At 43.9% G+C, this 20,039-nt stretch overlaps 3 protein-coding genes across 3 annotated transcripts; all 3 read right to left on the minus strand.

Moving 5' to 3' along the window:
- Window positions 1-11,516: 11,516 nt before the first annotated feature.
- BT62DRAFT_452827 (cytochrome P450) lies at window positions 11,517-14,245 on the minus strand. Its single transcript, XM_043180953.1, has 17 exons — window positions 14,181-14,245; window positions 13,984-14,127; window positions 13,926-13,935; window positions 13,737-13,832; window positions 13,584-13,684; window positions 13,302-13,535; window positions 13,153-13,249; window positions 13,031-13,103; window positions 12,758-12,972; window positions 12,656-12,710; window positions 12,435-12,591; window positions 12,211-12,377; window positions 12,063-12,158; window positions 11,993-12,003; window positions 11,914-11,938; window positions 11,844-11,855; window positions 11,517-11,788 (listed from the first exon to the last, which is right to left on the minus strand). The coding sequence occupies exons 2-17, from the start codon at window positions 14,005-14,007 to the stop codon at window positions 11,617-11,619; spliced, it is 1,545 nt and encodes a 514-aa protein (XP_043035533.1). The 5' UTR covers window positions 14,008-14,127; window positions 14,181-14,245; the 3' UTR covers window positions 11,517-11,616.
- A 1,854-nt stretch (window positions 14,246-16,099) lies between these two features.
- Window positions 16,100-16,555, minus strand: BT62DRAFT_1010816 (uncharacterized protein; the record flags this gene model as incomplete). The annotated part of the gene is made up of 3 exons (XM_043177690.1): window positions 16,100-16,231; window positions 16,301-16,355; window positions 16,437-16,555. The coding sequence occupies 3 exons, from the start codon at window positions 16,553-16,555 to the stop codon at window positions 16,100-16,102; spliced, it is 306 nt and encodes a 101-aa protein (XP_043035534.1).
- Window positions 16,556-17,472: 917 nt separating this feature from the next.
- Window positions 17,473-19,829, minus strand: BT62DRAFT_1079571 (uncharacterized protein; the record flags this gene model as incomplete). Its single annotated transcript, XM_043179502.1, has 4 exons — window positions 19,492-19,829; window positions 19,328-19,413; window positions 17,863-18,153; window positions 17,473-17,606 (listed from the first exon to the last, which is right to left on the minus strand). The coding sequence occupies exons 1-4, from the start codon at window positions 19,674-19,676 to the stop codon at window positions 17,473-17,475; spliced, it is 696 nt and encodes a 231-aa protein (XP_043035535.1). The 5' UTR covers window positions 19,677-19,829.
- Window positions 19,830-20,039: the final 210 nt, after the last annotated feature.

Below are 20,039 nucleotides of genomic sequence, written 5' to 3' on the forward strand. Positions count from 1 at the left end.
CAAATTCTTAGACAACTTATATTGACTCCTCAATATTAAATGAAACATGTCAACTGCCTATCACTCTCAGACAGACAGTCAGACAGAATGAGCCAATCAGAAGATGGAGAAATATCTCTGCCTCTTTATCAATTATCAACAGGATAATTGAGTGGAATGGTTGGCCCTTACTGTCTTTCAACACAACAACAGGATCCATTTCATCATAGGCAAGACCCCTTTTTTCATCAATTACAGATAACATCCTCATGTTGCCCACACTGAATGCACCCAAACTTCAACATTCACCTCCAGTGATTTTGCCACAACTATGGCAAAAATCCATACTGAAATGAAAGTGGCACTTGAAAAGGCCACCATAACAATAAAGAAATAGTACAACAAATACTATCATACTGCATATGAATATTTAGTCAATGACAAAGTTTGGCTGGATACAACAAACCTTCACCTCTCATGCTTGAAACATAAACTCACAGACAAACAAATGGGTCCATTTCCTATACTGGTCAAGATCAGCTAATCTGCATACAAGTTGTGACTTTCAGCCATCTGAAAAGTCTATAATATCTTTAACAAGATACTATTAACATCCTACATTACACTGGCATTCTCTAACCAGAAATGACCACCTCTACCACTGTCTAACCTGATTGATAATAAAGAACACTATAAAATCAATCAGGTATTAGACCATAAATTACAAAAAATCAGAGCTAAAGGCAGCAGAATGACAATAACAGTTGACTATCTGGTTAGTTGAAAAGGCTACAGACCTAAGTCAAACTAATAGGTTAACAAATGCCACATAGATGTGGAGGATGCAATATGCAAGTATGACCAGAGACATTGACCAATTTAATGGTCAATGTCTTTATGAATCTTATGACTGGAACTGATATATGATTATAACTGGAGACATTGGCCAAATTAACAGTCAATGTCTTCATGAATCTTACAAGAAGAAGAGCAGGTTATCTGCTCCAGGACACTTACACCTATCTCTAAATTAAGCCATCAGAATAATAGTCTTAAAGAGGGAGTAATGTTCTGATTTTTTCACATTTTTATCTTTTATTTGAGGGACTGATCCCTATCTTTGCTTAGTCAGAGCACTTAAACCAGTGCTTAGAGCCATGAGACAGGCTTAGTCATTATAACAATGCCTAGTCAGTTATTGTCCTTTGATGTGATGGTTACCACTCAATGACAGACAATACTCTTTTGTAGGTAGCTTAATGACACTGGACAAAATGCTCTATAATGCTAGGACACACAATTAGGTAGTTATATCTATATATCTATAGAACAGACAATGACTAATATATAAGTAGCATAGCTCTCACTGTAGTATCCTCAGCTTTGAGCTAAAGTTTTATTCTTCACTATCTTATCTTGAGCTAATCTAAGGGCCTTGTGATACAGAGCCATATAACATAATCAGTGAACTCTGACATCATTGTCCAAAATGTGAGGCAGTGTCAGTTTATCATGTGTTTAAGTCATATGTCATTTGGGCTTAACAGTCATTTGGACTTAACAATTAGCTCAAAGCTTCTAGCTTCTCTTTCTCAAGCTCAATCATGCTGAGAAACCAAATGCCTCTTGTTATCAACCCCACTGATCTGAACTTCACTCATGAGTTCTTCAAACTCCTTGCTTCTATCATTGAAACTTTGTTAGGATTATTGGTGATCATACAGCTGTGCTGTAGATACCAATCAATCACTGTCTGGGCTATCTGTTATTATCAAGAATTTTAGCACATCTGACATATTCTATGAAATGTCACCTCTGACCTCCCTCTCCATGACATCCCTCCCTCTGTCTGACAGTCCTTTTAGCCCATGGAAGGAACCATATCTGAAACTGTCCCTGGAGACATACCTGAAGAGTATTCTAGAAAAGAAGAAGAGCACCAATACCCACCCTGACTCCTGATGGCAATCATCTGAGATGATAGCAACCCTTAAGCTACAGGGTTTTGAAGACCAAGACCTGACATGCTCATCCCATATATCAAGCAAATGGACATCTCTGGTGGCATCCATACAATGAGGGCAATCCCTTCAACTATACTCTCTGAGTCTAATATTAGATGCCATACAAGAGACTCTCTTGATACCACTAGAGTGGCTTGAAGGAGTAGAAGTACCTTCTCAAATAATGATTATGACTCACTATATGCAACACCAACAGGAAGTGGAGAGAGTTTCCTCATAGAGCTATATGTCAGAAATCAGAGTGTGGACAGTGAGAGAAACAGAACAGATATCATCTGAACTGACAACATATACTTTGCTGATGACAGTGACAAGCAGCAGTACTAGAGAGATGCCATCTTCAAAGTGGAGTGAATGGAGTAGCACTAGAGATGCTATAAGGCTTGCTGAGCAAGAAGCATACAGGGCCTATCAAGCCCAGTACAACCAACTGATCTGGTTGACCTAGTTCTCCCTCCAGAAGATGAAGTTTGACATACCGACTCTCTTGCTGAGTACATTCAGGAGCAAGCATGAGTTGAGTATGAAGTGACTTGAGAGAATGCCCTCTTTGGATAGTATCTCTGAGCCTGACACAGAGTAGACTGAAGGAGAGGCTCAGAGAGCCCAAGAACCTCCACTATTGATTACATTCTCATTAATTCCCCTACCCCATTCCAGGAGCCCAGCACCCTCACCTTATCTGAGTCTGACCCATAGGCAGTACCTTCTGAAGGTGTCATCCATACAGATGATATCCACCAACAAGTGTCACTCAATCTCAATGATGACTGTCCATTATCATACAGGACTGATTCAATCACTGAGACTGATGATATTTCAGATCAGAGTGAAGACCTACTGAATCGAAAAGGAGACCTTAGAGGCAATGATAAGCATATCAATCCCACCAAAGACCTCCAGTGGATCTTGGACAGGCATATACCTCTCTCTTCCTCTGACCTCATTTCTATTGAAACTTCTGCTAGTATTGTAGAGCAGTAGCAGCAGAGACAGTGAGATAAGATGCAGAAGAGCAGCAGTGAAAAGGACAATCTCCTCCTTGCCTCAGACCTAGTGATGCTAAACCTAGTACCCAGCAGCAGCAGCAGTCAAGTCACTCTGAACATCTATGACCCATGCAACAGTTCCCTTCTTGAGGGGGATAAGAGTGAGATAGATAATGGGGAAGGGCCTCACAACAAGAAAAAAGAGAATCCCCTCTCTGAATGGGGAAGTATATTTTTACAATATCCAACAGAGGAAGAGCTGGCAAGAAGAGCACAGGAGGAGCATCAGAGCAAGTTCTTATGGTTGTACCAGGAAGAGGCAGCCACCTTATAAATGGATGACATCTGATTAATGTCACTCATGGGACAAAGGTATACTGCCACCAACAGGATCAAGCATGCAGATATTATTCAATATGCAGCCACTGAGCAGACTATTTTTATTTATAATAAAAAATATTTAAGACACCAGCTAACACCATTACCAGCATATAAATCAAGGTTTAACATTGAACCAATGCTGTAGATGCCAAGTGTAGTACTAAGCTGAGCTATTTATATGGCATCCTCTATCCAAACTATATCCTTCCAATATCTGTTTGCCACTTCCACTGTTTGCAGTATAGCATCTCAGCTCATGCAGAGCTGATCCAGACCAAGAGACCCATATCAAAACTCATGAATGCAGCTGATGCACCAACTCTTCACTAGACAACCATCACCTGATAAAGCTGAGGAAAGTGAAAAGGCTCTTGAAGGAATAGAAGATGATCCCAAGACCATAGAATTAGGCTTCACTATCAAGAATAGGCACATTATGTGTAAAAAGGCACAGCCACCAGAGAGTCCTATTGCCAATGACAGCTCCCTTCATTCCTTCTCAGAGCCCCTGACAACCTGAAATATCCTGCTCTTTGGCAGGATCCCAAACCTGATGATCACTCTGATGGCTGACATAGCAGTCATCAACTGCTGACCAGACCTTCTATAAAAGCTCTATCTATTTAAGGGGACCTCTAACAACATTGATTGCTTCCTCATCAACTGTGATCAATACTTCTAAGTGTATGCACCTTTCTTCATGCTTGACATGTACAAGGTTGGATTTGCCACCATCTATCTTGAAAACAAGGTGAAGATATGGTGAGTGCTTCTTGCCTCCACATTCTGATCAACCACAAGACAGCATCACTGGTACCCCTTATGGCTGATATTCAAACAGATGGTGATTGACAAGTTTACTGATTCTGCAGTTCAGGAAGTCCACAAGCAGAAGATAAAGGAGTATAAGATGGCCAACAAGCTGGCCACTAAGTACTTTGATGAGTTGGAACACCTCAGTGAGCTAGATGAGGTCTGAGATGATATTGCAGACATGAGATAAATGGTCAAATATATGAAGATGAGAGCCCTGCTCTCCTATCTAAAGATCATCTTGGATATTGAATATAGTATTCCAAAGGGATATGACACATGAAAGAAACAGATCATCATCATATATGGAGAAAGACAGTGGCAGAAGGCCAAATCAATGACTCTAGCCTCATTAGGACAGAGAAACCAGAGACAAGATACAAAGTCCACTCTCAGCATGACCACATCTGTCAAGCCCAGCAGCTCAACCTCAACTTCCTCCTACAGCAAGAAGAAAACCAGTACAGGCATGACATTTATCAGAATGAATAAGCTTATTAATGTGGATCAGCTCAAGAAGGAGGGTAAGTGCTTTAATTATAGCCAAAAGAGCCACATAGCATGAGACTGTCCACAGAAGAAGAACAGGTGCACCCAAAAAGACTTATGGATGCTGATCACCAAGTTGCAGAAGGAAGAAGAAGATCTTAGACTGGAGACAAAGGTTGAGGAGGTAAAAGGCCAGGCCAAACAGTGAGCAATTTCACTGATTTGGCCAGAATAAAGAGTGGTGTGTCATAAGCAAATGCTGGACAGACTGATATTATCTCTGTAGTACCATCTATGTCTAAATTATGCATGCATTTGAACATACCTGATATTACCATTCAACAATCAGAATTGCCTAAGGAACAGACTCAATTGTCTATGGGCTAAACAGAGGCAGCAAGCCCCACTAGCTGACTAAAGCCATTCAACACCAAATAGACTTGGCAAGCAATCAAGGACACAAAGAACAAAGTTATAGCAAAAGCCATGCTTAGGAACTGAGTCTATAAGATCTGAGCTGAAGAAGTGATTGACAAGATGATAGAAGGGATGAAAAAGGCTGAGCATTATTGAGCCCTGGAATGGCTTGATGAACTATGAGGACTATGGAAATTTATCTAACAATTCAAAACCCTAGAATGAGATCTATTGGCTAAAGCCCAGATTGAGACCCTCATATCTTAAAGCACCTATGCAGTAACCACTCTGATTGACAGCAGTTGCACAGGTAGCTTGATTAATCATGCTTTTGTCACCAAGCACAATCTTTCCACATAAGCCATTGTAGCACCAATCCCAGTCTATAATGCAGATGGCACCAAGAACTAGGCTGGTTTGATTACTGAATTTGTGAAGCTCAGACTCACAATTGGTGATCATTCTGAAAGAATTGACTTGGCTGTCACTAACTTAGAGACTAAGAAAATCTTTCTTAATCATGATTGGCTGATTTGACATAATCCACTAATCAACTGGAAAACTGGCTGTATCACCTTTGTCTGATGCCGATGCAGGAAAATCTCATTTGAACTCCCTGACAAAGACCTGGAAGATCAATGGGATGAGGAGATAGAGAATGGCAAAACCATTCTCACTGTTGATCTTCAGAAGGCTATTCATATTCATGTCATACACTATGCCAATGATCTGGCAGTGAAGGCCAATGAAGAAAAAGAGAGCAAGACATTCAAAGAGATAGTGCCTGAATAGGCACAAAACTATTGGGATCTGTTCAACAAAGAGAGCTTTGATGAGTTATCAGACCTGAAACCATGAGACCACATGATTGAACTAGTCCTGAATGCTAATGCTAATTTGGATTGCAAGATATATCCATTTAGCAACAACAAGCAGCAAGAGCTTGATCAGTTTCTGGAGGAAAACCTCTCCAGTAGATAGATTAGGCCATCAAAGTCCCCAATAGCCTCTCCTTTCTTCTTTGTCAAGAAGAAAGACAGCAAACTCTGACTGGTACAGGATTACTGGAAGCTCAATGAAATAACAATCAAGAATCATTACCCACTTTCATTAATCTCTGAATTAATGGACAAACTCTGTGGTGTCCAATACTACATCAAACTGAATGTCCAATAGAGCTACAACAATATGTGCATCAAAGAAGGTGACAAATAGAAGGCTGCCTTCTGCACCAACTAAGGGCTGTTCAAGCTCATGGTTATGTTCTTTGGGCTCACCAACTCACCAGCAACCTTCCAGTGGATAATGAATGATATATTCAAGGATCTCATTACTACCAGAAAGGTCACAATCTACCTGGACAACATTCTTATCATGTCTAAGATCAAGGAAGAATACTGATGACTAATATGATAAGTACTGGCCCTAATGAGAAAACACCAACTCTTTCTCAAAGCAGAGAAGTGTGAATTTGAGGTACTCAAGACTGAGTACCTCAGAGTCATTATCAGTGAAGGAAGCATTCAAATAGACTCTGTTAAGATGGTGGGAGTGACAGAATGGCCAGAGCCCACCAAGAAAAAGGAATTACAATCCTTTTTGGGTTTCACCAACTTCTATTAACAGTTCATCCAAGACTACAGCAAAGTGGTCTGGCCAATGACCCAACTGACTGGCAATGCCTCATGAACCTAGGGCCTATTCTAACAGTCAGCATTTAACAATCTAAAGTGATGATTAGTAGAGGACATCATCCTCACAATCCCAACCCAAGATGGGAAATTTTGTGTCAAGGCCAACTTGAGTGAAGATGCCATCAGTGCTATACTCTCTCAGAAATAGAACAGCTGATGGTGTCTGATTGCATTTCTATCCAAAGTATTAACTATTACAGAATGCAATTATAAAATCTATGACAAGGAATTACTGGTGATAATGCTCACTCTGGCCAAATGGTAGCATTATCTGATTGGAGCAGCTCTGACTTTTGAAATCTGAACTGACCATCAAAATCTTTGATACTTCTGAGTGCCACAAAAACTAAACCACCAACAAGCTCAGTGAGTCATAGAATTATCAGAGTACAACTATATACTGCACCACAAGGCTAGTGCAGCCAACAAGAAGGTAGATCTGCTTAGCAGAAGAGCAGATCACAACCAAGAAGGGGATGATAATGAGGGAGTCATAATTCTGAAGCTAGAACACTTTCATGTGATGATTATGCCAATAGAAGAAGAAGTCCATGAGTGTATCAAGAGTGCCATGTGCAACATCTACAAATGGGACCAGTGAGTTGCTTCATCACTTAATCATGAACAAGGAATGAGAAAGAAAAAAGATATGATCCACTACAATGAGCAAATCTATATTTCCAGAGACTAAGCACTGCATGGTGAAATCATTGCCATCTGTCATGACTATGCAACTGCTAGACACCCAAGGATCATAAAGATGAAGGAGCTCATCTTATGAAAATATTGGTGGCCTAAAATGGGCAAAAATATAGAATAATATGTCAAGACATGTGAGATATATTAACAAGGCAAGTCCTCCATACAACTATGAGCAGTGCCACTCCACCCAAATGAGGTTCCATCATCACTATGGACTCACATTTTGGTGGATATGATCACCAGACTATCAGACTATAATGGTTATGATGCTATAATTGTTATAGTTGATTGCTTCTCCAAAGTGATCATCTTAATCATGTGTTCAACAGAACTAACCTCAGAAGGATGGGCAAAAATTCTATGTGATGAGGTATATGCCAAGTATAGCATGCCTCAAGTAGTCATCTTGGACAGGGAACCACAATTTGTCTCCAAGTTCTTGGATGATCTATACTGACTCCTCAACATCAAGCACAATGCATCAACCACCTATCATCTCCAGACAGACAGCTAAACAGAATGGGCAAACCAAGAGGTGGAGAAATATCTCTGCCTCTTTATCAACTATTGCCAAGATGACTGGATAGAATGGCTGGCTCTTACCATCTTCCAACACAACAATAGGATCCACTCAGCTACAGGTAAGATGCCCTTCTTCATCAACTATGAACAACACCCACATGTTGCTCACACTGAATACACACACACATCTCCATACCTGTCTCCAGCAACTTTGCCACAACTATGGCAAAAATCTATTCCAAAACCAAGACAGCCCTTGAAAGAGCTGCTACAACAACAAAGAAGCAGTACAACAAACACTGTTGCATCACCTATAAATATTCAGTCAACAATAAAATTTTGCTGGATACAACAAACCTACATCTCTTCCAACTGAAGTGCAAACTCACTGATAAGCAGACTGGCCCATTCCTTATACTGGCCAAAATCAGCAACTCCACATACAAATTATATCTCCTAGTCACCTGAAAGATTCACAATATTTTTAATGAGGCATTATTAATGCCCTACATTGCACCAGCATTCCCTAACCAGGAATGACCATCTCCTCTATCACCTGACCTTATTGACAATGAAGAACACTACAAAATTGATCAGGTATTAGACCACAAACTATGAAAAGTTAGAGCCAAAGGTGATGGTATGACAATGATAGTGGACTACCTGGTCAGTTGGAAAGGCTATGGACCCAAGTCAAACCAATAGATCAATGAATGCCACATGGACACCAAGGATGCAATATGCAAATACAACAAGAGGTATTGACCAATTTAACAGTCAATATCTTTATGAATCTTATGGTTGAGACTATTACATGATCATGACTAGGGACATTGGCCAATTCAATGGTTAATGTCTTCATGAATCTTATGAGAAAAAGGGCAGGTTATCTGCTCTAGGACACCTAGACTTATTCCTAAATTAAGCCATCAGAATGATGGTCTTAAGAAGAGGGTAATATTATGATTTTTCCTTATATTCATCTTTTATTTGAAGGGACTGACCCCTATATTTGCTTAGTCAGGGCATCTAACCAGTGCTTAGGACTATGGGACTCAGGCTTAGTCATCACAATGCTCAGTCAGTCATTGTCCTTCAATGCAATAGTAACTGCTTGACAACAGACAATACCCTTTTGTAGGTAGCTTCACAACACTGGACAAAACACTCTATAGTGCCAGGACACACAATTAGGTAGATATATCTTTAGAACAGATGACAACTAGTATATAAGTAGTGTAGCTCTCACTGTAGTATCTCCAGCTTTGAGCTAAAGTTTATTTCTTCACCATCTTATCTCAAGCCAATCTAAAGGCCTTGTGATACAGAGCCACATAACACAATCAGTGAACTCTGACATCATTGCCTGAAGTGCAAGGCAGTGTCAGTTTATCATGTGTTTAGGTCACATGTCATTTGGGCTTAACACACAGCTGGGTTGGAATAAAGAGCACAGGTCTTCTAAGGTCAATCATGGTGATCCTAAGGCAACAGAAAGCATGAACAACTCTACAATGGGTGAGCACTGACAAAAGGTTATATTCACTCAGGCATCAGGCTGCAACCCAACAAGCTAAAGAAGGAGCACAATGAGACAAGTCTCACACTGTAATGTTAACTATACCAACCAAATTCTGACTCCAAGGAGCTGAACTGCAGGTAATAATGCAGGCTCTAGCATACAAGAGCCTACTGGAATGGAGAGACAAACCAGAGAGGTAAAGCATGAGTATCAATCTTGATATCATGTGATGTGCTGTCAAAGATCACAATGGCCTTGCTTCTACAGATGTGAAGGTCTGGCTCTCAATATGACATCCAGATTTTAGTCATAAAATAAAGACCTTCCTGTGGAAGAATATGCATGATATCTAAGCCATCAGTGCAAGGTGGGAGAAGATACAAGAGAGAGAGCATCTAGCAATATGCTCAAACTGTAAATCCATGGAAAGCATAGAGCACATCATGGTTGTGTGTGACATCCCATGTCAAACATGAATATGGAAGCTAGCTGCTGCAGTCTTAGACATGAAATTTCCCCAACTTCCCTGGCTCCAATTGACATATGGGATGATTCTAGGATGTGCACTAATAGAGTTCAACAATGACAATGATAAACCCATACATGGTGCAAACAGGCTGTTCTGCATCTTAATATCTGAATCAGCATGGCTAATATCGAAACTGCAGAACAAATGATGAAGATGACATGGAGAAATGACACTCATCCCAAGAAGTGCACAATAGATGGCTCACCACCATAAACACCAGGCTAAGGATGGACTGCTTGCTCATGAACAAGGCATGTTAGAGGACAAAAGCCATAGTTGCAGAGGTTGTTGTGGCTATGTGGGCAGAAACTCTAATGAATGAAAATGGTAGACAAACAGAATGGATCAAAGAAGTTATTAAAGATGATGCTGAGGTTTTAGTGGGTATCAAGCCTCTATACCAGACTCTCTGAACCAGAGGATGGCACAGATAAGGAGGCTTGAGTCCACACTGTCATGAAGGGCATGCATAAAGCATTTCCTCAGCAGTGGAACTCAAGGGTGGAAACCCCATTTTAACATGGGCTGAGGGAGCAAGCATGGCTCACTGCCCCAGGCCCAAAACATTCCTCCAAAGTTAGCAGGCCCAGTGAGAAAGGACAATTGGACAAGCCTTTGGTGACCCATTATTAGAGTGATCCACTATTTTGCTCAAGTTAACTTCCATATTGCCAAGATGTTCCTAATGACACTGGAGCAGTATCAGCAGTCCTCCTCGATAAAGTGGCCCACGTGTCACACATAAATTGATGTCAGTGTTAGCATCGCTAGAGCAGTGGCTCTACATCAATGCATCAACAAGATGTCTTCAACTGAATGGCACTGGTATGTTGTGTTATTTCATGCAAAATTGACTGCAATACATAATCTCGGTTATTGCAGGCAGCTCTCTTTCCTTCTGAGATCAATGAAATATATCATATTTGCATGGACTTTTTCATTCCTGAGGGACCAATGTTCTCTCTTTGGAGATGAATCGATCTTGATCAAGCCACTATATAATAATCTTATGATGATACATTCCAGCAACTGAAGCGCATGCATTATTGTGCATCTTCCGGTGTTCTATTCCTACAACTGACTCGCTCGACTATGCCACATCTCGTCTGGCTTCAACATACCAGGCGATGGTGTCTACAGTTGTAATGGGTGTGATCTTGGCTCTTTTCTTTGTACTTCAAACCTAAACTTTGCAGATGGAAATATGGGTTGCTGAAAGTCCAAGCCATCCCAGTTGAACTCCTCAAATCATTTGAACTTCTCAACTCTGGAGCGGAACTTTTCAATGGAATAGCAGGAATAGGTTTGATGCACGTCGTTAAAGGAAGAGAACAGGAGGGAGTACAAGTACCCATGATTGTCCGGGCGTTGAGCCCCTCCAAGGACAATAACTGACTTTCTACTCTTTCAAGACCAAGTTAGACTACGACTGTAGGTAGGTATTCTCATCAACATCAAATTATGTAAAGAAATAAGCAAACTTCGGCCGACTAGCTCGGCCTCCTCCACAGTCGCGAATTATCATGTAAACGGTGCTCCCGAGAAAGTGCCAGCACTAGGAGGTTAACGCCTTTACAACTACTGGTACCTGCATCCCTTCTTGTTCCCTTCCTTTGACGATGGGTATCAAACCCACGAATGCACTCCCATTGAGAATTTCCGCTCCAGAATCGAGGAATTCGAACGATTTGAGTAGTTCCACTATGATAACTTGTAGTTGGATTAATCTGTCGGTGTCACCGTGTCAGGTGGAAAGCGATCACCGAAGTGGGTTGGACGCACCCATACTTCCATCTGTTCGCAGAAGACAAACTGAAGTCAGAGAGAAGGAGGGATGGGAAAGGGAACGCACCCTATACATCCATGGACGCCGTCACCTAGGTGAGGGTTAATCAGATAACTGAAGTCTATCCCAAAGACGGTGGCTCAACTGAAGTTCAAGCTATTAGGGGTCTTTTCAGCACAAATTACAGTGAATACTTGAGAATAAAACAGGCCTACAGATTCGCATGTAGACCGACCGAAACTCTGCTGCTTTCCTGGAGGAAGCGTTCAGGATTCCAGACGTCAGGATCTTTGCCCCATACACTCGAAAGCCTGCAATCAAAAGTGAATAAGCCTCGGGAGTCGGGGGGTACCTCAGTCCTACCGATTGTACGTATACGCTGAAAGCATCACCATCTGTCCCTTCTCCACTGGAACCTCATTCCACCTCTGGCCCGCTTGTGTTATGATGGGCTCACTCAAAGGGATGACGTCGTTTTCAGCTGAGTACCGCAAAAAGCTGAACATGAGAGGATGCAGCCGCAGAGTTTCCTTATATGCCCATGTAAGGACTTGATTTGAAGAAAAAAGAAATAAAGCGACAAATACATTTATGGCAGCGTTGAGCAGAGGCATGGTCTCATAATCCGTTATGCGGGTGATTTCTTCTCTAACTTGGGATTGATACCCCGGACGCCGGCTGAGTTCGTAGAGCATCCAAGACATCGCAGACGCTACAGTATCCTCAGCGGCGAGAGTGAATGTCCTAAAAGTAACAGACAACATGCAACCTGTCAGAAAGTGTGAAACCTGGGATAATTAGTCATTACGCCAGCTGCGAGAGGATCTCATCCTCGTCCAATGAATCTTTGTCGGATGCTATGGCTATTTACATTCAGCAGGTTCTCAGATGCAGCGAAAGATATATGCACCTAGGAGAGTCACAAGATCCCTCGAACCATTGCGGGGAGCATTCTTAATCGTCTCGCGCGCGGTCTTTCTTGCTACGGTGTTGAAATGCCGGAAGATCTTACTCTCCGGCGTGGGTACCCTGTCAAGGATGGATAGCACCGATTTTGGTAGGAATCTCCAGAGAGCCGGAGCCAAGACTACAAGGGGAGTCGACGATACATTGGAGAGGGCAGTACTGAAACATGTCAGAGAGCAATGGACATAGAAACGGAGGAAGATCTGATCTGACGTACAATGAACGTCGAATCAAGTCTGCCATTTCGGACGATCTTCCATCGAGGGCGGCAAAGTTGTACCCCAAGGAGGCTAAAACCCAATGGTGAGAAGAGATCTCTATTCTCACCGAGAATTATACCTAGGCCTATATTATCCAAAGCAGCACGGCCGGCCCATTTCAACATGTTGATCTCCCTCGGAGCTTCGCTGACAAGTTCACGGATCTTCGCACAGAGCTGATTCCGAAGTAAATTTTGAGTAAACCATTGCAAGAGTGTAACGACAAACCCTGACGCCAGTAGCCTTAAACACACTGGCGTACTTTTTTAACTGAATAGATGAAAATGCCGGACCGAGGACCCTCCGTTGGCGCTGATGCGCAGAGCCTGCGGCAGCTACGACGCTTCTTCCCACTGCCATCTCCCATACATGCACGATGTCCTTCGTTTTGGGGTAGCGGTACCCAGAATCACGGAGGATGTGCTGGATAGCTTTGGGGTCGGAGGTCATCAGGATGTCTTGCTATAGCACCGAGGTCAGGTGATGAGCAAAAATCAAGAAAACGCTTACCGCGAAGCATCCCCCAATACGAAACGTGTTACCGTACGTTTTCTGCCAAATCGTCTCTAGGCCGCCGGCGGTGGGTTGGGCACGTAGTTCGAATTCGTGGCCTGGGTGGACTGCTAAGGTATTGACAGATTTCCGCAAAGAAATAAAGCTTGCCTAGTAATATCGAGGACCGCGGTGGGCCGTGAAGGTGTCGGATGGCCTTAGTTCTCACGAAGTACCAATAGTACACCACCGGAAAGAAGAGAAAGACTATGAACGCAGCGATGGAGCACATTGTCAGAGTGGAGAGTTCAGGCGATGCTAGAATTAACGTCTGATGTGTAAGGGGAGATATTTATTCACCTTGGCACCCCTGGAAAGGTAATTAACAGAGCCTTTCGGCGCCTAACCTCACTGTTACCTGTGCGAAGCCACGACGCTTCATGGCAGAGCGCTTTCCCTTGCGCGCAATCAGGAGGGGTGTTTCCAGTCAGAGCCTGACATGAGGGGTCAGGCTGCTGTAGACCTGGCGTCCGAAGCCACCTCGTTTTTTTTTTTCGGTTTCCTACTTTGGACAAATAAGCACAAGGACATTGAATACCACCGCTAACCGCTCACACTCCCTCCGAAACAAACTTTTCTTTGGGAAGTTTTTGTTGTATCGATATCGTGATGCAGATGACAATTGAAAACAAGAGAGACGACGGTCCCGAAGTTGACGGTAATGCAAATCAAGTTTTTTCCGCGTGCGCGAGTGGGTGCTGTGGTGTAAAATATGCCAATCAAGAATTTGGCGCTCACCGGTTTTTGACTCAGTGCTGTAGATATAAAAGTAGCAAACAACAGACAGAAGGTATCGATCCAACGCAATGGAGAAAAAGGCCTCTCAGGCTCCCCAAGGCTTCCATGCGACACATGGATTTCCCATCGGGCTCATGGCATTATGCATGTTGCACGCTGGTTCTCTCTGTTCACATCCCTAGAATAAGCATCAGATGATGTAGCCTGGAAAAAGTCTAGATGACCTTGATCACGAACTTCAGAATCAGGTTCAATCAACAACCGATATGTCCTGGCTTGTATCAATTTTCCGTGCTAACGACAGGCCAGCTCAACAATGCTCGCTGAAACGCGATACAGCACTGCTAGATACACCCTCTTCATCACGCGATACCTCACGCAGTTAAGACACACGTATTCCAAGCAAGGCAGCGCAGCAGCTTCCAAGTATATCCCAGTGCATTTAGCGGAAAAGAGTGGTCGAGTTTCAAGCTGACGGTAATTAACACCTTTCAGGCTCTGCTTAGAAGGCGCCCGTTTGCTTAGTCAGCACCTTACGCATCCGGTCGTTCCGGTCGGTGGCGGAAGCATTTTCCGAGTCTCAGCGATGTCCACCGTCAGTGAACAGTCGCTTGAATATTCAACTGTAACTGTGGAAACTCTCTGCGCTTCACCCTGGTAGATCAAACCGCAGCTTGCGACAAGAGCGCCGTTTTGGTGTGGAAGCTGCACCCATCAATGACCTCAACACTTGGTAGTCTCGTAAACCAGACTGAACGATCCGTATGAAGATATGTCGTTCAATGGATCCGGTACTCAAGGAAAAGCTAACACTTGATGATCTTTCTTCGCCGGTACATATTTATCTAGTTGGGATCCTTCGCCCGAGAGAGAGAGACTCTTTGCCTATTCTGCCAGCGATCTATCACAAGACTCAGCACTCAACATTCCCGTACAGAGTTGGCATCACTGTTGTGATCCCCACCGAACTGACTCACAGTTCAGATTGGCTGCCTCCTCCCACTGGGAAAAAATACCCCATCTCAGTTGCCACGCACGGTATATGCGGTCTGAAGCTTGAAACGCTAGTCGCACGCTGACAAGGAAACCTTCCAGGTGAGCTATAAATGGGCTGGACGGGCATGAAGAGAAGACTGCAGTCGAGTATTTGACCTTGGCGAGCAAAATGTCAACGGCAAGCCTATAGTACGGGAATTTGGAACTGCTTTCTCTCGGTACCGGTCATCGTGACATCGCTCAATGCATCCCTGCCTCATGTCTTCCAGCATGTTCTATGTGAAGCATGGCAGTGAACCGGCGTCTCTCAAATTTTCTAGAAGTTGACGCATTCTTTTCGGTCATCGACCACGGTACAATCATGTTTCGGGGGCAGGGGTAAAGTCTGCAAACAAGGAAGGAGATTAACGGGACGGAACCAGACATCAATGAAAGGTCTTCAGGAGGAAAGCGGTCCTAGATGCCCCGTCATGGGAACAAATCAGAATGACACGGTTCTTTGGAGGATCAACACGGCGTTACGGTAGCAAATTTCCGAAATTGGTGTGGACGCTCGCGCAGGAGGCCTGTCCATTCTCGTTACCGTTGACCGCCTACCGGTTACACGAGCATCTTAACTATCTTGATTACTGGGTTTGGTGCTTTGATTCTTGCTCGTTTCGAACATCACTTCGCGGGTCTGTTACTGTGCGTACATATTCTTCGCCCTGTGCGACATAAATAAGAGAAAATACGGAAGCCTAAAAGGACAGAGAAGAGGTAAGGATAAAATGAACGGAATGGAGAAGAATAAAGGGCCTGGGGAGGCAGGAGAAGGTCGAAGTTGGTGGTGGCTTGGGAGGTAGCGCGGTGGCAAAACCACAGAGACAAGCCTGAACGGCAGTAGACGGCAGTAAACGATCAGCACCTGTGGATAGAGGAGATACGGCCGAGCATCTTACCATGGCAGAACTATGTTGACGGCAGGCTATCTTTGGCGCAGGCTTGAATACAGTCCTGAACTGACACAGAGCTATCTCAGTGCCCGACCAAAGAAAAACGAAGGCAAACTCACCCCACACTCATGCCATGACGCACATCATACCAGGTAGTTCAGGGGCGGCTTCTTGATTGACAGCTATTGAGATGTCTGGCATCTCGAGAAGAAATGGGGCATCCTCTGGTGCGGGTAGGACGAGAGAGAGAAAATCGTCCATGGATACTATGACGAGTGAAGAATGGCGGTGATATCGGATTCGCACTTGTTGCCGTGGATGATAATTGGAGAGCACTTTGTGGGCCAGACATGTTTCACTTGTGACGGCAAAGACAATGCACTTGGATGAGCTATTGTTTGTCCTTTTGGATGGCCAAGCTTCCCGGTCCAAGACGCCGCTCTCGACTCATCGAGCGAACAATGTGTTTTTTTGCGTCCGAGTTCGGGTGGTTGAATAGATGCATAGGGAAAGACCGCAGCAGGAGAGATATAGGGATAATCAGTAACATACTCGTTGCAATTGATGCAAATCTGAGAATGCTTAGTTTTGATGCTTGCAAGGAAATATCAAGAATCTTCCACTCGCCGAAATGCATCTGTAAATTGCCTTAGGTGACAATATTCTTGCAATCATATTGAGCGAACAATATAGCTTATTTCAATATCCAGCGAACATTTTGAGAACGAGTGAACTTAGTGAAGAGGTGAAGGGCTGCATCAGCCTGCGCCGATCTGTGCCGGTTGTGATGTAAAGAGCGATTATCAGGATGAGACTATTAGCAATTCTTCGACCCTGGAACAAGGAACAGAAACGACACAAGTGCTCAAGTGATATAATAGCTTGGATTCTGCGGACATGAAATTTCACGAACAAGCACAGCGAAAAAAAACAGGGACACTATGAAGTAGGTATGAAGACGAAATTTCCTACTTAACCATAGTTACAAAAATGAGAGATGGCGAATAAAGGAACGGAGGCGCAGTAGCGGAGGAGAGATTGAGAGGTTGGAGGGTTGAAAAGAAGAGCGAAGAGTTCAAGGCGAGGTAGCTCGCAGCCTTATTTCATGTCCCGACTGAGTACAAGCGGACGTACGAAAGGCCCAGTGTCGTAGTAGATATACGGTTTTATGCGATAACTCAGCCCTCGCTGTGCGCAGAGTACGTCGGCTCTCGCTCGGTGTCGACTGGTGGGAACTCGAGGAAGAAAGACTCTGGGCCTTCGAGACTGAGAGTGATGTCGAGAGAGTTCATTGGTAAAAGGATGCTTTTCGCTGGTGTGGTAGTAGAGACTATGGTTTTCGCTCGCAGATATCGTATTTCCAGCAAGCGGAGATAAGTGGTGTAGTTTAAGTAGGAGCAGTAGTTGAAGCAAGACAAATTATTGGTGAAGATTGTCATATCGGATTATTGTTGACCAAATTGGGATAGGTGAACAAGCCCGGTGGTTGCCCGGGTATATATTACGTCCTGTAATGGAGCCAGAAAATTATGGGGATCGTCACAGAAAAGGTACTATGTAGGTCCTACAATCCCTGGTAGGATCCAGGGTTTGAGCTCGGTTGGTCGCGCAGTAAGGGCTAAGATCACAGCGGCGATGAAGATGAGCGTGATTCAAGGTAGCAATGAAATTAATTTCTGTGGCGTCCACCGGTCGAAGTATCAACTTGGAATATCCATGACTGTACGGTTTCTTCGCTTCACTTGCGAATCCGAAGAGGGCACAGAAAAGGAACGCGCAGAATACGGATAACCATCGAGTGAGCTCGACAGAAATCTCATAACTGTAATCGCTGCACCAGATGAGCGCTGGGATTTTATCTACGCGTGAGAATCCATAGTGTGTGTCGGCTCAGGACACCCATGTTGCGAGCAGAACGCCCTTAAAGCCAATATATATGACATATATACCTAAAGGGAGTGCGAAGAGCATGTTGACCAAGGCAAGGATCATGAGTTGCACCCACGGGGAACGAAGTACAATAGGTGACCTCACGCGTAGAGCGCAGTAGTAAGGTGTAAACATATGTAAATACGTTTATTTTCCCTAGCCCCGAGCACTTACTTCCTTTATCCTTCTTTGTCCTGGATTCTAGTGCATCAGAGTCGTTCAATACACCCGTTCATGCCTGTCAACTGACACTTGTTCTCCATGTTTTATTTTTTGGGAGGACTGACCTAAGACTGATCGGATACTGCTACGAATTGTAGTACATGACCTGCAAGGGACGTTCTGACCCTGACAAGTAATTATGTAAATTGTATACTGCAACTTATCTCCGGAAGTATTGTGACTGCTCTTTTTAAGCTAGTGTTTATCTACCTAAGTTAGTATGCCGTAAACAGTACCACTAAACGATGCCAACCCTTTGGCCCAAGTTACGCGTACATGTCTCCAGGTCGTATTATCCACGGAGTCCGCTTGATTGGCTACGTATCATCAGGTCGCCTTTCTCGTCTACTGGTAGATTGGGTTATTCATATTTTAGTAGTTTTACAAGGCTGGAAAAGACTTGCGCTGCGCGAGGAGATTGTCAGGATGGAGGAGCCCGCCAGGCAGGCAGGTAGGTAACATCACACGACAGTGTCCACACTGTGAGCGCCGGTCCCAGACAGAATGACAGAATATTTGTCCTGGAGGCGAGACCTGCAGAAGGGTAAGAATCAAGACGAAGCGAAGAACAGAGCACTAACGAATAGCCAGCACAAGGACATCACCCTCAGCAATGACAATTCTCCTTATCTCAGTCTAAGGGAAGATCAGATAACTGCTGCAATGAAATAGAGAATTAGAACTAACAAACCTAGTCACGATCTGGTCATAGTCAGACAAGCGCTGAGCACCCAGCCTCTCTGAGAGGTTGAAATGGTGGTCTGCACATGCTCTATAACCACCGATTTGTAGATGGTGGCAATGGCATGCCTCGCTCGATGATATGCCAAGGGATCCATAAAGTGTTTAATCGCATTCTTCGTCCACGCCTCAATGACATACGTCTGTGCGACCGCAGTGCAAATGGGGATCTGATGGGTACGGAAGCCAATGATGGGTTGTGCAGGAATGCCGACCGGAGGGAGTACCTGTACGCAATGTGAGAGGCGGGTTGCGAAGCTAGGAGGGTGACCGAAGCCAAAGTGAGAGTACCGACGGAGACACACCAAATAGCAGCGAGGAAGTCAGCATGAGTCGAGGGCTTGTCACCGATGGGTGAGGCCACCACGGTAGGTGGTCCTGGGTGAAGCGGGTGATGGCATGCTTGACTGGAGTTGTACCAGTCGAGCAGGAACCAATCTCTGATTAATCGGTCATTAGCTTTGGGAAACTTTGTACATGTGAACGCCATCGTCTAGTTGAACGACAAAAGGCCTGATTACCGCGCTTCTCGCCATCAACGATCAGCTGAGACCAGACGATGCCATAGTAAGGTTACCGAGAACAGGAACAGTCGGGAGCATATACTTTGAAGCAGCCCAGTTGGGAGAGTTTCGGATGAAAGTACCATCGGATTGGAGAGTAGCTGTGATTTCTAGGTTAGTCACATCCAAACCGTGATCGGCTTCAGTAAGAAGGAATTGACTGCTGATAGTGGTCCCGTCAGCATTTATAACAAGACATAATGTACATAGCTTTCCAGTCCATCGTATTTTTGCATATAGACTGCAGCTTAGGGCGATTGGAAGCGTACGTTCCACGACAACAACTCATT

The sequence above is a fragment of the Guyanagaster necrorhizus genome (assembly GCF_019112545.1).
Source record: "Guyanagaster necrorhizus MCA 3950 unplaced genomic scaffold BT62scaffold_32, whole genome shotgun sequence".
Lineage (NCBI taxonomy): Eukaryota > Fungi > Basidiomycota > Agaricomycetes > Agaricales > Physalacriaceae > Guyanagaster > Guyanagaster necrorhizus.